This window comes from Triplophysa dalaica, chromosome 16 (assembly GCF_015846415.1).
Source record: "Triplophysa dalaica isolate WHDGS20190420 chromosome 16, ASM1584641v1, whole genome shotgun sequence".
Classification (NCBI taxonomy): domain Eukaryota; kingdom Metazoa; phylum Chordata; class Actinopteri; order Cypriniformes; family Nemacheilidae; genus Triplophysa; species Triplophysa dalaica.
Window position 1 is genome coordinate 1,067,268 of NC_079557.1, and position 16,066 is coordinate 1,083,333.

At 37.9% G+C, this 16,066-nt stretch overlaps 1 protein-coding gene across 2 annotated transcripts; it reads left to right on the top strand.

The window, feature by feature from the left end:
- Positions 1 to 6,210: 6,210 nt before the first annotated feature.
- ap1ar (adaptor related protein complex 1 associated regulatory protein) lies at positions 6,211 to 14,703 on the top strand. Of its 2 annotated transcripts, XM_056770097.1 has the most exons (10): positions 6,223 to 7,205; positions 8,283 to 8,331; positions 8,741 to 8,767; positions 8,869 to 8,894; positions 9,590 to 9,686; positions 9,907 to 10,005; positions 10,519 to 10,586; positions 11,984 to 12,060; positions 12,567 to 12,674; positions 12,798 to 14,703. In XM_056770097.1, exons 1-10 carry the CDS (start codon positions 7,132 to 7,134, stop codon positions 13,073 to 13,075), a joined length of 903 nt encoding a protein of 300 aa, XP_056626075.1. In that variant the 5' UTR covers positions 6,223 to 7,131; the 3' UTR covers positions 13,076 to 14,703. The 2 variants fall into 2 exon arrangements, with proteins under 2 accessions (XP_056626076.1, XP_056626075.1); XM_056770098.1 differs by lacking the exon at positions 9,907 to 10,005 and having other exon boundaries at positions 6,211 to 7,205.
- Positions 14,704 to 16,066: the final 1,363 nt, after the last annotated feature.

Genomic DNA, 16,066 nt, shown 5'->3' on the forward strand with positions numbered 1-16,066 from the left:
TTACTTGAGTATACGTTTGGGTGTTCTTAGTAAAATCAGACCACCAACTGATGTAGATTTGGGTGAGCATTCTCTTTTGCATAGAACACATCTTTTGTTCCCACACTTTCATTTCTGCAATTTTACATGTCTTATACATGCATGGGCAACTTATAACACACCAAAGACGCAGAAAAAAAAACATGTATTAGCGTCATATGACCCCTTTAATAATAACATTCATTAACAGCTTAAATTCCGCCGTTATTCCAAAAAAATCACTGTGATTGCATTTATCTGTCTCTCATGTTTTTCTGTATTCTGTACATATTTTTAAGAAATAGTTATGGTTAGGTTTAGAGACAGGAGTAGTATTTGTAACGATAAAATATATTTTTTATGCTTTACTGTTAATAAATCCTTTCTCAACATATTTCCGTCGTTTACATTTCATATATTTTAATATTCGCTATAAAATAGGTAGATTTAGTTTTGGGGGCAGGTTAACATGTCTAAAAAATTTAATCACCTACTGATACAATTATAAAAACACAATGATACAAATATCTGAACAATATAAAAGGTTGGTAAAATGTAATGTTTTTTTAATAAAATACGTTGCAGTTTTTCCGTTTTATACATTGTAAAACATCCAAATGCAGTGTTTCAGCATCAATTTACAGAAATGTACGTTTTGTGCTTGTAAACTTTACGTCCAAATACCCACATATAAACAATGAGACCAGGCTGCATACTTAAACATGTTTTTTTTTATGTCAAATTTATCACGTTATAAATCATTATTATAAGCTAATGAATGGTAATCAAGAAAAGGAGATCGTTTTTTAATACCGATGTACTTGTGCAATGACTGTTTTGTGTTGAGTTTGAAGCCAAAAAAGGTTTGCGAAATGTATTCTATGACACAATATTAAACGTAAAGCAGACATTTCCCTTGAGATTTATTGTTATTGCGTATTTTCTTAAAGCTTCTCATTACTGTAAACAAAATATGTGTAATGCAGCGATTTTTTTAAATGTACAGGCAGGAGGACACATAAAACCATATGTGTGATGATATATTTCCTTAGATCCCCCTTTTTTGTCTATTCATTCTCAAATCTGTTAAGGGCAGATTATCTGTGTTTACAACTCTGAGCAACGATCGCTCAAATTAAATCAGTCAAACCCACAGCGTGTGCGAAGAAATGAAGTTCTGCTCATAAAAAAGCTGATTTAGGTCAGAGGGAAAAGAAGTGGTGTAAATGCACTCATGAGCCCGCAGGTGTGAAAACACAATCTCATAATTATGAGTTTGAAGGATTTCGTGGTCGAGAAACACACGCGGATTACCTCAGGCTGTTCTGCGTTGGGTTCTTCAGTGTGACGGCTCAATTTGGTGCCGATGACCCCCGAGACCCCCATTAATGTGAGCTTGAGGAGACATCAGAACTCTCCTAACGTGCTGAATAGTCGGCATGAGAACACACCGCAAAGTCAAAGAGACAGTTTACCCAAAAAGAATGACTCTATCATCATTTAAAAGAAGATATTTTGAGAAATGTCAAAGTGGTTTGTGATCATACGATGGAAGTTTGATTATCAACATTCTTCAAACTATCTTCTTTTGTGTTCTGCAGGATTGATATTAAATAAGGATGAATCAATGAATGTTTGATATGTTTTGCTCCAAAACACCATCCAGTGACAGGTGATGATGTAAACAACCTTTGCTTTATTCAGTCGTGTTGCGGTCCAGAGCTCAGTGCACCTGATGGATACGGACGGGTCCACGAGTCGGCCGGGTTATATTTGTCCTGTATAAATGAGCTCCGGTCGGGTGAGAGGAGATGTGGATTTGGCCTCTGTGTGGATCTGTTGTGGCATCTCTCCAGGTCTCTGTTATGTGTCAGTGACTGCGATAATGAGACTCGTTTAAATTGTCATTTGTTTACAAGGCGTCCGCTGACCAACACAGCCAGACTGAGGACGGACGGAGACACTTATGCACTTATGTTCAGCATCCCAAATGAATCAAAGAACATGAAGTTACAGGTATCGGACAGGAAGATCATTAATCTGGCATTAGTCAACAGCTGTCATGAAGAGAATCCTTTAGGATACGGATTGTTAACGGATCGTCTTTGGAAGGGTTGGACAGACAAACTGATGTCAACTCCGTAATGACCGTCTGACACGAGCCCGTCGTTCAGTCCGCGGGTAAAGTAACGGCACAGTATTTATCCAGCCGGAACACTTTTATCCCACAGCTAACTTTGAACTAAGGGTTGTGTTGCCATGGAAATGCTGAAATGATCTTCTATCACATATATAAACTCTGTTCACAGGCGCTGTTTTCCAGTAAGCATACATGAAGAGAAACTGACTTGAAAGAACTTACAAATGACAGTAAATGATCAATGAGCCGTACTCCAGTTAAATGAGCAATTTGTATTTTTTCTGTCTGACGGAGACATCCGGCGATGAATTTTACACTAAGGCTGTGTCCCAAGTAACCCCCTATACCCTAAGGCTTATTCACGTTTTGCATCTTTTCCATGTGCATATGTATTATTTTAACTGTAGTACATAGGGGGCGACGCGGTCATGACACACATGCAGTGTGCCGCTCACCTTTTTGTAGGCGCGTCGGCGCGGCATCGACAAGGAAATAGTTCAATTTTTCGTGAGTGTGGATCGTATGGACACCCATCTATATAGCGGAAAACTCTAGGCCGGATGTCCATTTTAATGTAAGTGCCTATAAATGAATTTCTATTATATTTTTATCAGTGTTGGGTGTAACTAGTAACTAGGCAATTAGTTACTGTAATTTATTTACTTTTCCCTTCAAAAAGTAAAGTAAGGGATTACACTTATTCTTTCAGTAATTTAATTACAGTCACTTCTGATGTAGTGGAACTAAATACTGTGTAATATATTCAATTGTGGAAATGACATCAAAATTATAAATCTAACTTTAAAATGTATGTTTTATTGTATCCTTCTCACATTTGTATACTTTGGTCAGTTAATAAGAAAAATGTAAGTAGTTATTTATTATTTACTTGAATTAATTAAATAATCTGTTTCATGTTTATCCTTGAATCAATTCTAATCAAGGTTGATGTAGGATATAGAAAGTAATCAGTAATTAGTAATTAAATACTTTTTGTAGGGAGTAATTTGTACAGTAATCTAATTACACAATTGAATATGTAATAAGTAACTTGTAATTAATTACTTTTCCGGAGTAACCCAACACTGGTTTTTATCAACGCTCACGTATAGGTTGTTGTGAATGCGCCATAGGTCAAAGAGCATACGGTTCACATGACCATTAAACATGGCGGTCGCAGTATTTAAATTTTTTTGTTAATGAAGAACAATTTGAACATTATTTTACAAATAAGAGTACATAAAGTCAGGGGTCTCAAAAAAAGACAACTTTTTTTACTGAAAGGGCTTTAACATGAAAAGCTTGACTTTATTAAATTACTTTGTAGTTTTCCTTGCTTTTAAATTTTTACTTGTTCATATTGTTTCAAAATATGCTTTAAGTTCATTTTTAAAATGCTCAAAGTTGTCCGAAATGTATTAATACAACATCCACTCATACTTAATAAAACATACTGTTTTAACGGTCGATAGTTACTAATTATATTTCAGTACGTACTGTCACAGTATGCGATTACAGATGCAGAGTGAGTTCTCTTCGAATTTACTCACGCGTTTTCACCTGCTGCATAAAGTGCACTATATTACTGAACTAATGGAGGGAATAGTGAATGAGGGTATAGAGGGCGATTTTGGTGTTTTAACCCTAAAAAAACCATAGCATGCGAGGGACCAGAAAACGAGTGGACATATGCAGCTGTGGAAGTCTGTGATGAATATCTAAATCACTTAGGCTACCTCACATCTGTCTGTGGGTCCACACGGCATGATCTGAAACACGAGGGAATGGAAGAGCACTGTACGCGTCACATCATCAGTGTTCAGGGAAACACATCAAACGTGAAACTCAGTTGTGATTCTGATTTATCGTATTTGCGCGTTCAGAAGGCCTAACTGAAAATGTCCGGATTGAAGTTTTTCTCGGGTGAAACGCTTATTTATTTTCTTTCGGCAGGACATAAAGAAATGCAAATGAGATGTTTCTCACAGACGAGTCGCACTGAAATCTCACATTTGTCTACTTGAGTTTTTCAAAAGCTCAACATCTAAAGCTACGCTCAGATTTGTCAAGAAGTATACATTTAAAAAAAATCCTCAAACTCTTCCAAAACCAAATGAACATTAATTTCACATCTCTGGGCTCACGTGCACCCGTTTGTATTTCCTCCAGATAAGTTTAAGAGAGCAAACGCAGATCAAACTCGACCAAACTGGTGTTTAAATGAGCTATCAAAGGCAATCTCGGAGAAATAACATTTGCGCTCCGATTGGATGCCGGTCCCGCTGGAACATGGTCATGTCAGCATCAGGATCTGTGGTTCTTGAGGAACGATCTTGGTAACCACGGCAACAGATCACAGGAGTTTACAAGCAAACTTAAACTTTCCGTCACTTCATTTTCTAAAGCTTGTGCTAATCGCCACGGAACTCTGGGCGTGAGCTGATCCACGGGGTCTCAAAGCGGTTGACATGATCACATGACCGAATTAGGCTCCATCTGTCCTCTCTGTCGGGTCACATCGCTCCAGCTGAGGTCACTGCATTTACCGCAACGACAGAAGTGAATCACAAGTTGAGTTTGATTTAACAGAGATTTGTATTTAAAATCACCACGCATTTTCGACATCGATCCGATTTTTTGTGCGAGCCCCCTAGATTAAGAACGCTCGCTAAACACGAAATACACAAAATAAATTTTCTTGCAATAGGTGTCGTCTCCAATCTAAATTCAACTGCAAATTAGAATGTGAGCAATTAAAAATGTGAAATACAGAGAAGGGTCTCATTAGTCATTGCAGGTTAAATGACACGACGCATTTCAGAACGTCTCGCATGCGCTTGAACGGTCACAGACACGTTAAGTTATGTGTGTGAAGAATTACAAGCATTAGTTGAACAAAGAGCTTCGTACACACAACCATATGGAGAGCATCATCAGAATTACAGCATTACAGAAGAAATGTCACGTGTTTGCAGGAGTTTCATCTTTATGCTAAATAACCGACACGCTTTTTCCAGCACCTGTGCCAAGCGTGTGATGTCACCTGTGTTCTGAAGCATTATGGCGTTCTTCTGTCTACGGGAATAATCTACTTTTCATTACCGACCCCACCGGCCTGCTGACAGGAGCAGGTGTGTGAGCGGCGTGTACGTCTGTGGATCCTGATCATACGTGAAGGCTTTAGTTGTGGGGTAGTGGTACCTGCGCTCAATCTGTGCCTTCTGTTGTGAGCATTTTGTGCCCTCTGAAAGCAAGTGTATAAGCACTTCTAGTATGATTTTAATCCTCCTTGACCTTAGAAAAGCAGCAGGGGCTCAATTTTGATGAAGTCACAGGAGAACATATAAAGCTGCGTAGTTAAACGCGTGTCCATATGTCTGTCACAGTATTTTAATGCACCATCTAAAAGCATTTACCATGGTTATCACAGCATCCATCAAAGTGAGGTTTAACATGTCTGCCATATATCATATTTCCTGACTACATGTCCTGAAGTCTCAACTATGAATAACTTTAAGCATTTATGTGATTTATTTTTAACCACGTAAAGCTGCTTTGAAACAATGCATCACTGTTAATCACAGCTGTGTAAGTGAACCTGAATTGAAACTTGAGTTTGTGTTTCTACCATAAATTTTTTTAAAGATAATTATTATTACAATTTAAATTGTATAAGGGCAATCTTACATTAGGACAGTCTTTACAATTTTAGACCACGAACGATGAAGAAAATCCATGTTTGACCAGCTTTACTTTTTAAAATGACCCATGCCTAAAGGTGTCAACAGTTATTAAACATGTAAACATTTCGGCACATAAATGACATAAGTTTGCGTAAGCATTCAAACGAGCTTCGAAAGAATTTAAAGTCCCCGTGAACCGGAAGTTGCGATCGTTTTTACTTCCGTATTCTGACACATTTCCGAGTGAAAAGGATGAAAAAATGTGGGCGTGGCTTGCGTTTTTCACTGCGAATTGATTGGATGTGTAAAACAGCTGTTGCATTGATATTGTAATGAAACTGGCAGCAGACTGCCGGTTGAAGGGGCGGAGTTAACGGATGCTCCGTCCAAGACGTCTAGTTTACGTCATTTGAGAGGTATAGTCATTTCAGGGCGGAAGTGCATTTTCAGATTTTAACGGAAGATTATGAAGGTACATGAATTTAAAAAAGAAGACACAAATTGATAAACTGTTAACTAAACGCTACAATATTTCATGATTTTGTTTATTTAACTGAGACTTTATTTACCTCTGGTTTTTAAAACCAATGAAGCGCGCTACTTAAGCGATGTGTTTTTAAATGGCGTTCGTTCATTATACAATAAAGTGTGTTTCTAATAAAACCACGACGATATTCCTACTCACAACAAACTCAAGGACCGCCACCTCATGGCACACCTGTCACATTTACAATCTTCTCCAGACAGGCGTCAGGGATGAAAGGTTCAGCGCTCGAATGCAGCAAGTGAAGTATCCCAAATCCCATAGATTCACCCAAATGTTCTTAATTGTGACACTCTGGTAACTATGGTGATTATCTGAATCATTAAATTGCGACTAGGAGTGTTTGATGGAAACATTTACTTTGCCCACCTGGTTATAGAAGAGCACGTGTTCGGCGCTGCGCTGTTAATCTCTGGCGCCCTCCGGTGTCATGGAGATGTCATTACACCCCATGACCCTGTTGACTCGCCGTAGTTTAAACATTAATCACGTGTACAGTTGTCAGGAAGAGGAAACAATAGAGGTTTTCAGGCCGTGGACGCGAGTATGTGTGATGAATGATGCGGTCGCGCGAGTCAAACGTGAGCAGGTGATTTACCTGCGCGAACCGGCCAACGGACCATGCAGAAGACAGTCTTTACATCGAGAGAAGTGTGTCAAGAAGAGACGTCTGAATCTGGGATGTAACAGGAGCTGACACACACACACACACACACACACACACACACACCTGATCCGGGTATGCTATGGGGAACTGCTGGGCTCAATGTTTTGGGCTCTTCAGAAGGGAAGCAAGCCGGATCCAAAGAGGAGGAGGAGGGTGAGTCATTTACATGAACAGTCTTTGTTTTATCTGTTAGCGCAGCGGAGTTGTTCATGAATCGCCGGTTTGTATGTGGCATCAGAAGAACACGCCCAGAAATAACACTGAAAACAGCTGACAATCTCTGTGTCGTAAGGTTTGACTGAAATCTGTTATTGTAAACGCGTGGTTGTGTAAACACACATAGTTGTATATCACTGGAATACGACTAGTATTAGTTGAATTGGTGTTGTCCGGTTCGCGAATGAATCGTGTATTTGAAACGGTTCTTTCGATGCTTCGACTGAACCGATTCGCACAGGTTTTTTGAATCACTTGACACAGTTTGTTTTTATATTCTTTTTTATCATTTATACATTAATTATTTATTTTACATTCGTACTTAAATGGCTTTACATAGCAATTACGTCAGTAAAATAAAAACAGCGCGGCTTTTAAACGGGAATTATTTAAAGTGACATTAAGTGAATATTTTGTGATCCAGATAATAGCATTATATATTTATTTGATCTTCCTAAACACGTATATTGTGTGGAGAGTTTGGAGCGAAGACTACACAAATCAAAGAATCAGTTGAACCGGCTCATTGAAACGCCCTGACGAACGACTCGTTTAAATGATTCCTTTGTGGTTTCCGCATGAGTTAGCTTTTGACATAATAGGACTCCTCCCAGAACCACCCGTGGACATCAGTCTGTTTAACCTTACAGTCTTCTCTCATCTTTACCTTCTTATGAGTTTGAATATTGAGATTGCCCACCCGTACATGTCTTTTTATTGATCTTAAAATGTTCAACTTTGTCTTAGAAACTATGATGCTTTCTCTAACAGAAGAGAGCATTCACTTATAGTCATTAAAGATACATTAGTGATGGTCAAACAAAACATCGATGTGGGATAAAAGTGTATTATGTTGTTTTACCTTGTAAATAACATGTTGCATAAAAATATACATATCATTAAGGTTCTGTAAGTCTTAAATGTTTTTATTTTGTTTCCAGTCATGTTGTGATGATGTGATCCACTGAGACTTTATAGTGGGCGTTATCTCATTGATTTTTTTGTTGCTAATAGGCTGAAGTACTTCAAAAGCAGCACAGCTGGGGAACACTACACAATAGAGGTACATTTTTGGCCATTTCGAGGGGACCGTTCAGACAAAAACAAACATTCTGTCGTCATTTATTCACTCTCGTGTGGTTTTAAACCTGTAGTGAGTTTAGTTTCTTCAGTGGAACACAAAAGAAGATATTTAGAGAAATGTCTCCTTGGTTGTATTCATACAATGGATATCAATGGAGTTGAGTGTTGTTTAAATTTCAACATTCTTCAAAATGTCTTCTTTTGTGTTCTTCATAAAGAAAGAAACCCGCACAGCTTTGTCATGACGCGAGATGCATATGATAACTAAATAACCAAAAAAATGATGACATTTTGTTAAACCGTCCATTTAATCTATTTAAACGTATAGACGCCTATGTTCTTATTTCGCAGATTGTGTGACTTTGCTGTTCTGTGCTTTTGTGTTACAGTTTGAGAATCTTGTGGAGAGCGATGAGGTCAGAACACCGTCACACAACATCACTGTTATATTTAACGTCACACTTCTTTTATATCACTCCTCTTTTGCTGACATCATGCCTCTCATCATCTGTTTCAGGGGGAGAGTTCACAAAGCGGCCCCAGGTACCACATCTCTGTGATATTCACTTACTGTAGGTCACGTCACCGTCTGACGGATCCTCAGGTCGATTCAGAATGACTGCGAACACATCTGCTCTTATTTAGATTGTGGAGCAGATGTGAACCGTGCTTTAGCACTTACAGGGTGTTTACTGTTTTATCTCACGAGTTTGATGTCAGAGGTTGCTGATGGCTGTTTATATTACATCATTGTGAGACGTTTTGTTGTTTTAAACTATTGCATGTTCACAGGATGCCCCAAATGGCCAATAACAACGAGAGAATCGCCTGCTGCAATTCGATTGGCTGGCATTTGCAGTTCAGACAGTCTGAATCTGTATATTACCATGTTTAAAAGTTCTCAAATGGCCGTTTCTCATTATGCGTTCTTCATGTGTCCTTGTGTTCTCACTCAACATCATCGATAGCTGTCGAAGTCCGGTTCCGATACTCAAGAACAGAGAACGCATGAAAGTACATGGATGTGTTCTCGATCAAATGCACCCTTGCACGCATACGGAACCCACTATAAGTCACTGTGGCGCGTCCATCCATCCGAGGCTCCCACGCGAGAACACACGTCTGTTTGCTACGTTCTTAAAAATTGAGAAATGGCGGAATGTCTGACTGAACTGTGGGATTGAAGTCTGTGCGTGTGGATTGGGTTTGACCTCTGCTCTCTCCTCTCATTGGTCCAGACCCATCATCGATGAGGAGATTGGACACTTGAAGGAGCATCGCTACACTGCCATCTCAGACAGACAGGCGCTGATCGACGAGAAGCTGAAAGCAGAGGTACAGATCTCCTCCGTGTCGCAATCGCCCATCCACATTATTTTTCATTTCATTTGACTTTTAGCGAACATAAAATGCCGTTGACATCTCACAACGCTGTCGGCAGCACATTTGCTTTGTCAAGAGTTTGTCTGCTTTCTTTCCTCATTTTCCGTTGCTTTTGTTTTCTTACCCCTGCTTTTAGTTAACCTTCTTTTTTTCTTTTGTGATTTCTGCCCAGTTAGTGGCAGAAGAGGAGAAGTTAAGGCTAGAAGAGGAGGCATTATTTGCCGCCCAGCGCGAGGCAGCGCGGCTCACTAAGGAACGAAAGCTAAAGGAGGTGAGGCGTTGACAGAGAGAACGCCCCGTCCTTCTCTTACAAATCTATGAGGCCTTCAGTTCTGTGTAACACAAATCTGACTGATGTGCTGTTCACCATTTGTCTGCTGTCATTCAAGCCAAAGCGTCTTAAATAAAGGATCATGTGCAATGAATAGTTCACATCAGAGATTTAAATGAAATTTAAACTCGGCAGTTCAACTCTATTGATTCAAAATAGTGTTAATAAAAATCCACTAGCTGAAGTAATACCACAGTAAATGTCCTTCATCTTCTCCCGTTTGCATTTTTGTTCTCATGATTGTGTTTCTTTTAAGTTGCCCTCATGATTTGGTTTGTTTGTGATCCGTGGATCATTTGACCATCTGTTACACTTGATGTTTGTATCTCAGCAGGACACCAAACATTGGCACACACTGATGGGACTCATTTCAGCTGCATGACTTCATAAATTAAAACACACTTTTGGTGGACTATATGTGACACCGATCGTTTCTTACACTTGTGTTTTCAGGGGAAGCCGCAGTCAAAGAGGATCAAACTCAGGACAGAAGCGGAGAGCAATGATGCTCGACACCAGCCGTAAGTCAAAGTCTGCTTTATTGTCAATTCTGCCACATGTACCCTACTGTACATACATGCAGAGGATTGAAAGCACTAACGCAGAATAAAAATAATTAAATATAAATACAGATTTTATATATATATATATATAAGACCACTAACACGTTGAGATTGAATGCGTTTAGATCCTATAGGGAGCCTATAGTGCTATAAAGAGCCGCAGAGATCTTTGTGTGTTTTTGTGTACAAACCTGTGCGATCTTCCAAAAGTCTTAAGGGAAAGCTGCGTAGGTCAAGGAAACCACTGCTGCGCTAACTTCCGGGTTAGCCTACGAAAACTGCTGCTCCAAACACACAAGTCATCTCTAAAAATGACATTCAATGTGAACAAACAATCATTGACCCTCTGGATGTATTAATACACTTAGGACTCAAAATGTGTCGTTTTGTAAGACGTTGTATATGTGCATACAAACAAGGATTACTAAAAAGTAGTTCAACTGCTCAACGATTAATTCAGAAGAAAAGTACTGTGCATATTCATTTGGTATTTATAAACACATACACATACACATACATGCATGTATAACATACATACATACATACACACATAGTTTAACATACCTTTATATATTTAATTAAAATAATAAATTAATAAATGCTTATATATAATGTTTACATTTATACATGTATGTGTTTATAAATACCAAATAATTATGCACACAGTGTATATCAATACAACCTTTTATTCTGGATGTGATTAATCGCAAATAATCATTGAACATCCCTATTAAAATACTTTTTTATTCTTTGTACTTTCTTTTTTGAAGCTTTTTTGAAGCATTTGCCTTTATTTGACAGACAGTGATTTTTGAAGTGGACAGGAAGTGAAGTGGATGAGAGAGAGGGGATGGGGTCGGGGAAAGGACCATGAGCCGGGATTCAAGCTCGGGTTGCCCGGGACGCACAGGCGCCATACGTCGAAGCACGAAATTCAACTTTTCTGAAGAAATAAAACGCCCCACGTCAAGCACCTTTTTTAACTGCTAACCCATGACAAGCGAGACCTGGGGCTTCAATAACAACATGCGAGAAAGGTGATTAGTCGAGCAGTATCTAGCTAGATAAAATAAAATGTCGGCCGAGACGCTGGTTGGAACATGGTTTTATGTTAAAGTTTGATTTTCACTTTCGAAAACTTTGACTGCATTTCTAGTGAGGAAATGAGTATTGTAGTTACTAACCACAATGCGGCAAGATTTTTTTTTGCAAAAAAGTCCCATTGTCAACTTTTTCTTGTCAAAAAACGAGTCAAATGTGAACAGAGCCTTTTACAGTAATACTGTAGTAAACATCTCTGTACTGATGATCACAGCATGTGTGATGATGTAATCACATGTGTTCTGTTTCTTTAGCAAAGAGTCAGACGAAGAGTTTGATGTGTTCAACCTGCGGAATGTGAAAGCTCAGTCTGACGCTTACCGCTCCAACAGTGAGTTTCTGGTCCAAATGATCCAATTTTTCATCATTTTTTTGCGCTTTGTGAAAAACAAAATCAGGCCAAAAGTGACGTTCAAATGTGAAAATGTGATATTTTATTTTATTCAAATAGATCATTAAGAAAGTTAGATGATGTGTGTGTTGTTAAGTGTGTAAACCGAAGCTCACCTTTGAGAAGGAGGTTTAATAAAAAACAACACACAACACATGAGCATCTGGAGAAAAAAACATCGTCTTTTGTTTCTGTATAAATTGTATGTAATAAAATAAAACGCACACTTTCCATATTGTCAAATAAATATTTTAAAAGTTTAGTTGATTTTATATCGTATCATCCATCTTATATTTTGATGGGCGAATTTTAAAACAAATATTGTAGAAATATCACGACATCATTCTGTCCTTTTGTGTATTTTAAAATATACATTGAGCACCTCCACCAGAACATCATGATATTTTCAAAAAGAATACGCAAACGTTATTTGTGTTGTTTTCAAGGACTCAGTTCTGAAACGAACGCAGTGACACCGAACACCGAGAACAGCTGGGACTTCACCTGTAAAACTGATGCCACCTCACTGGATCTGGAGTGGGAGGATGAGGAGGGTGAGTGACAGGAGTATGATCAGTTTCAGGCGGGGTTTGTCTCGAACTGTATTGCTGTAATATTTAGAAAAGAAACAGGATTTTACTGTCTCTGTTTAAGACGCATTTGTTTCTTTGCATCAGGAATGAACAGGATGGGTCACGCATGGGAGCGCTCCAAAACAGAGGAGGACATTTTACGGGCGGCTCTTCACCCGGGTGGGAAACAGTTGGGCAGCGGACCCACCTCCACCTCAGAAGACTCCAACGCTCTGGAATGGGAGAACGATTTTGTGAGCGCTCATGTCGAGGACGGTGGTGACCCTGGCGATGAGGACTATGAAGGGTTTGTTAATCCAGTTCTGGACACGCCCACCGAGGAGGCGGAGCATAAAGACAGCTCTGAGCATCAGGAAAGATAGTCCATAACGGGCTTTCGGTGTGATGTCACAGCAGACCCGTCAGACAATAGAGAACTTATTAATATCACTGCATCATTGTGATGATTCTGACAGAAAAATACAAGGAACAAAAACCAACTACAGAAAAGATTGAATGTGTACTTCGTCATTGGATGAATCTCATGTGAACACATCAGGGTTACTTTTTATTACCTCTTAGTATTTTGAGGACCATTAGGATTCTTTGCATCGTGACATAATGATTTTCATGACAGTCAGGCATGTTTTCCTACCGTATCTCATTACTGCTAATTTCAGACATTTAATTTTTTGGGTCATTTCTAAACTTCTCAATGGTGCTTTACTATTATAAACTAAGTGTACCGTTTACAAACCGTAAACCGGTGACTTTCAAAACATACATTATTGTGGCTTTAAATCATATACTAAAGTACACTGTATGACAAGTTGAAGATTTCAATAATTTCTCCACATTTAAGTAAAGTAGATTTTTCCTTCATTACAGTGATTGTCATGAAAATTACAATTAAACTTTTGTCACACATCAGAACGGCACATGAGGATTTCCGTGGGGGGTTTTGCTTTTGTTTTAAGATTTTAAATGTATCCAACATTTGTTTAAGCTGATTTATATCTCTTTGGCTGAATGTTGAAATTAGTCAGAATCTGAACAATGTACTTTCTTGTTTCTTTTGTTAATACTTCAAAAGTTGACAGAACTGAATGAGTTGCAGTCGTAGAAGACGTGTTTGTTTTGACGAAAGCATCGTTCATTTGAGCCATTGTTGTTTTCTGTCATTTCTATGAAACTCTTCTGCGTGTAACACAGATGTTATCTGTGAGGGTCACGAAACATCCGCTGGGGTCAGAAGTCTGAGGACACACTGGTGAAAGGGAGGATGCTTGTTTCCTACATGGAGAGGTGGATTCGAGTATATTAACATTCCACAAGTGCTTTTAACTTTGTCATTGTTTGACTGTCTGCTGTGTTCTTGTGGCTCACCGCTCCAGATCCACTCATGTTGTCTATCAGTTATTCACAACTTTGATGAAATGGAGAGAAAAGAGAGAAAACTTGAATGTATGTAATCACGGAGACACTGCCAGACATCGGATGAATTTGGCTGTAGATGATTATTAATACAAATAGTATGATCCTCTAACAGGATGACATCTGTATTTAATTCCTCACACTTCACCCCAGAATGTAAATGAACAGAGATTGTATATGAAGTCCGTTTTAGGATCAAAATGATATTTTGTGTTCTAGTATTGAATGTTTCTGATATTTAAATGAGAATTTTGGGACATTCTGACTTGCCATGAAAACATCGTTAAATGGTTAAAATCTCTTAAAAACATTCCTATAATATTATGCAATTATTTGATTTTGGGGGGAAATGTGACTATTTTGATACATCTGTCACTGCATAAATAAAGAATAAGGCAGTGAATTGTTAACGTCAGATGTATTGAGAGTACATTTGGTACTTTAATATTCAAGGGTGTCTTGAGTCAACCACAAACGATAATTCATCTGAAATATCTCTGAAGCTTTAAATGTGTTTGAATGAATGCTAATGTGTATGTGAAGGATTGATAATGAACACTAAAGGACTTTAAGAGCTCAGGCTTCATTCTTATGTGTTCTAGTCCAGGAGTTCTCAAACTGGGGTCCAGGGACCCACAGGGGGCCTCCAGAAGTATGCAAGGGGTCCCCCGGAAAATTTCTAGGCAAAAAATGATGAATGTCCACAGTGTTAATCTGCTTTTTTGCTATGGATAGTTTCCAGAATTGTTTATTTCTAGTGAGTTTTTCTCACTATAGTTTCTTTTTTCGGACTCGAAGTGAAAATGTAGCCGACTATTTAGGTTTAGAAACAATGTTGTCTTTATAATATTCTATTTACTATTATCCTACTAGTTTTTAAGCGTTTCTTCACACGTTAAAAATAAAGATTGATATATATTTTAGAAAAGGGGGTCCCTCACTGAAGGTTAATCATATTTGGGGGTCCTTGAAATCATAAAGTTTGAAAACCCCTGTTCTAGTCGATGATGCTGTGAACAAAAAATATCACTACAACCAAAAGATGTGTGTGGGGTACAATCATGTTCTTTTCTGACTCAACATGTCACCTGAACTTCATCACTCCAGTGTTTCATTTCTTTATGTCAATTTTGAAGCTCGTGTTGTTTGAAGGGTTTGAGAGCAGGTGTATAAAGATGTGAATAAACATTTATCTGATGGAAGATTTCATCCTGAAATAATTATGTACTTGAGTAGATTTTATGAAAAGAGATTATTAAATTATGCTTGGTAAAATTATGTTCCTGTTTTTAACAAAGCAATTTAGTTAAAACTTTTTTTTAAAGATTTTAATTTAGTTTTTTATTAATTTTATTGAACCAATTATGAAGTAAATCCAACTCAATTTTATTATGTTAAACCTGTTTAAATTGGTCAAATTGAGTTTACTTATTTATTTTACTGTTGAGATCATTTTTGTAGATATAACTACCTTGGCAGTGATCCGTAGTTCCCAGCATGCTTTGTATCTGAATGCAGTGGAGATTCACTTTCAAGATAAACTGTTTTTAAGGGTTTTTCTGTAAAAAGAACGACCTTTTCTTGGTTTATCTTTGAGATTTAGGAGAGTTTTTGTGTTCTTTTTCAGTGGTGATTGCTGGGGGAGGCACAATATAAGTCATGAAGTGTGTTATTTCACTTATAGAACAGTAACTGACATCTATGGTGTCAGAAATAATATATTTTGTAAGTAAGTGAACCGTGAAGTTTAAGTTATAGACAGTTGTTTTTGTTCAATGTAATCTTTTTTGTTTACTTTAAGTAATGTTCACTTAATATTATAACAAAAAGTAAATGTATTTAATAAGTAGATTTTACTTGATTCTGGTTAGTAAGTTGTACTTGAATTATAGCTGCATATTTTAATTAAATATTTGTCCAAATTGTTACTAAGAGTACTA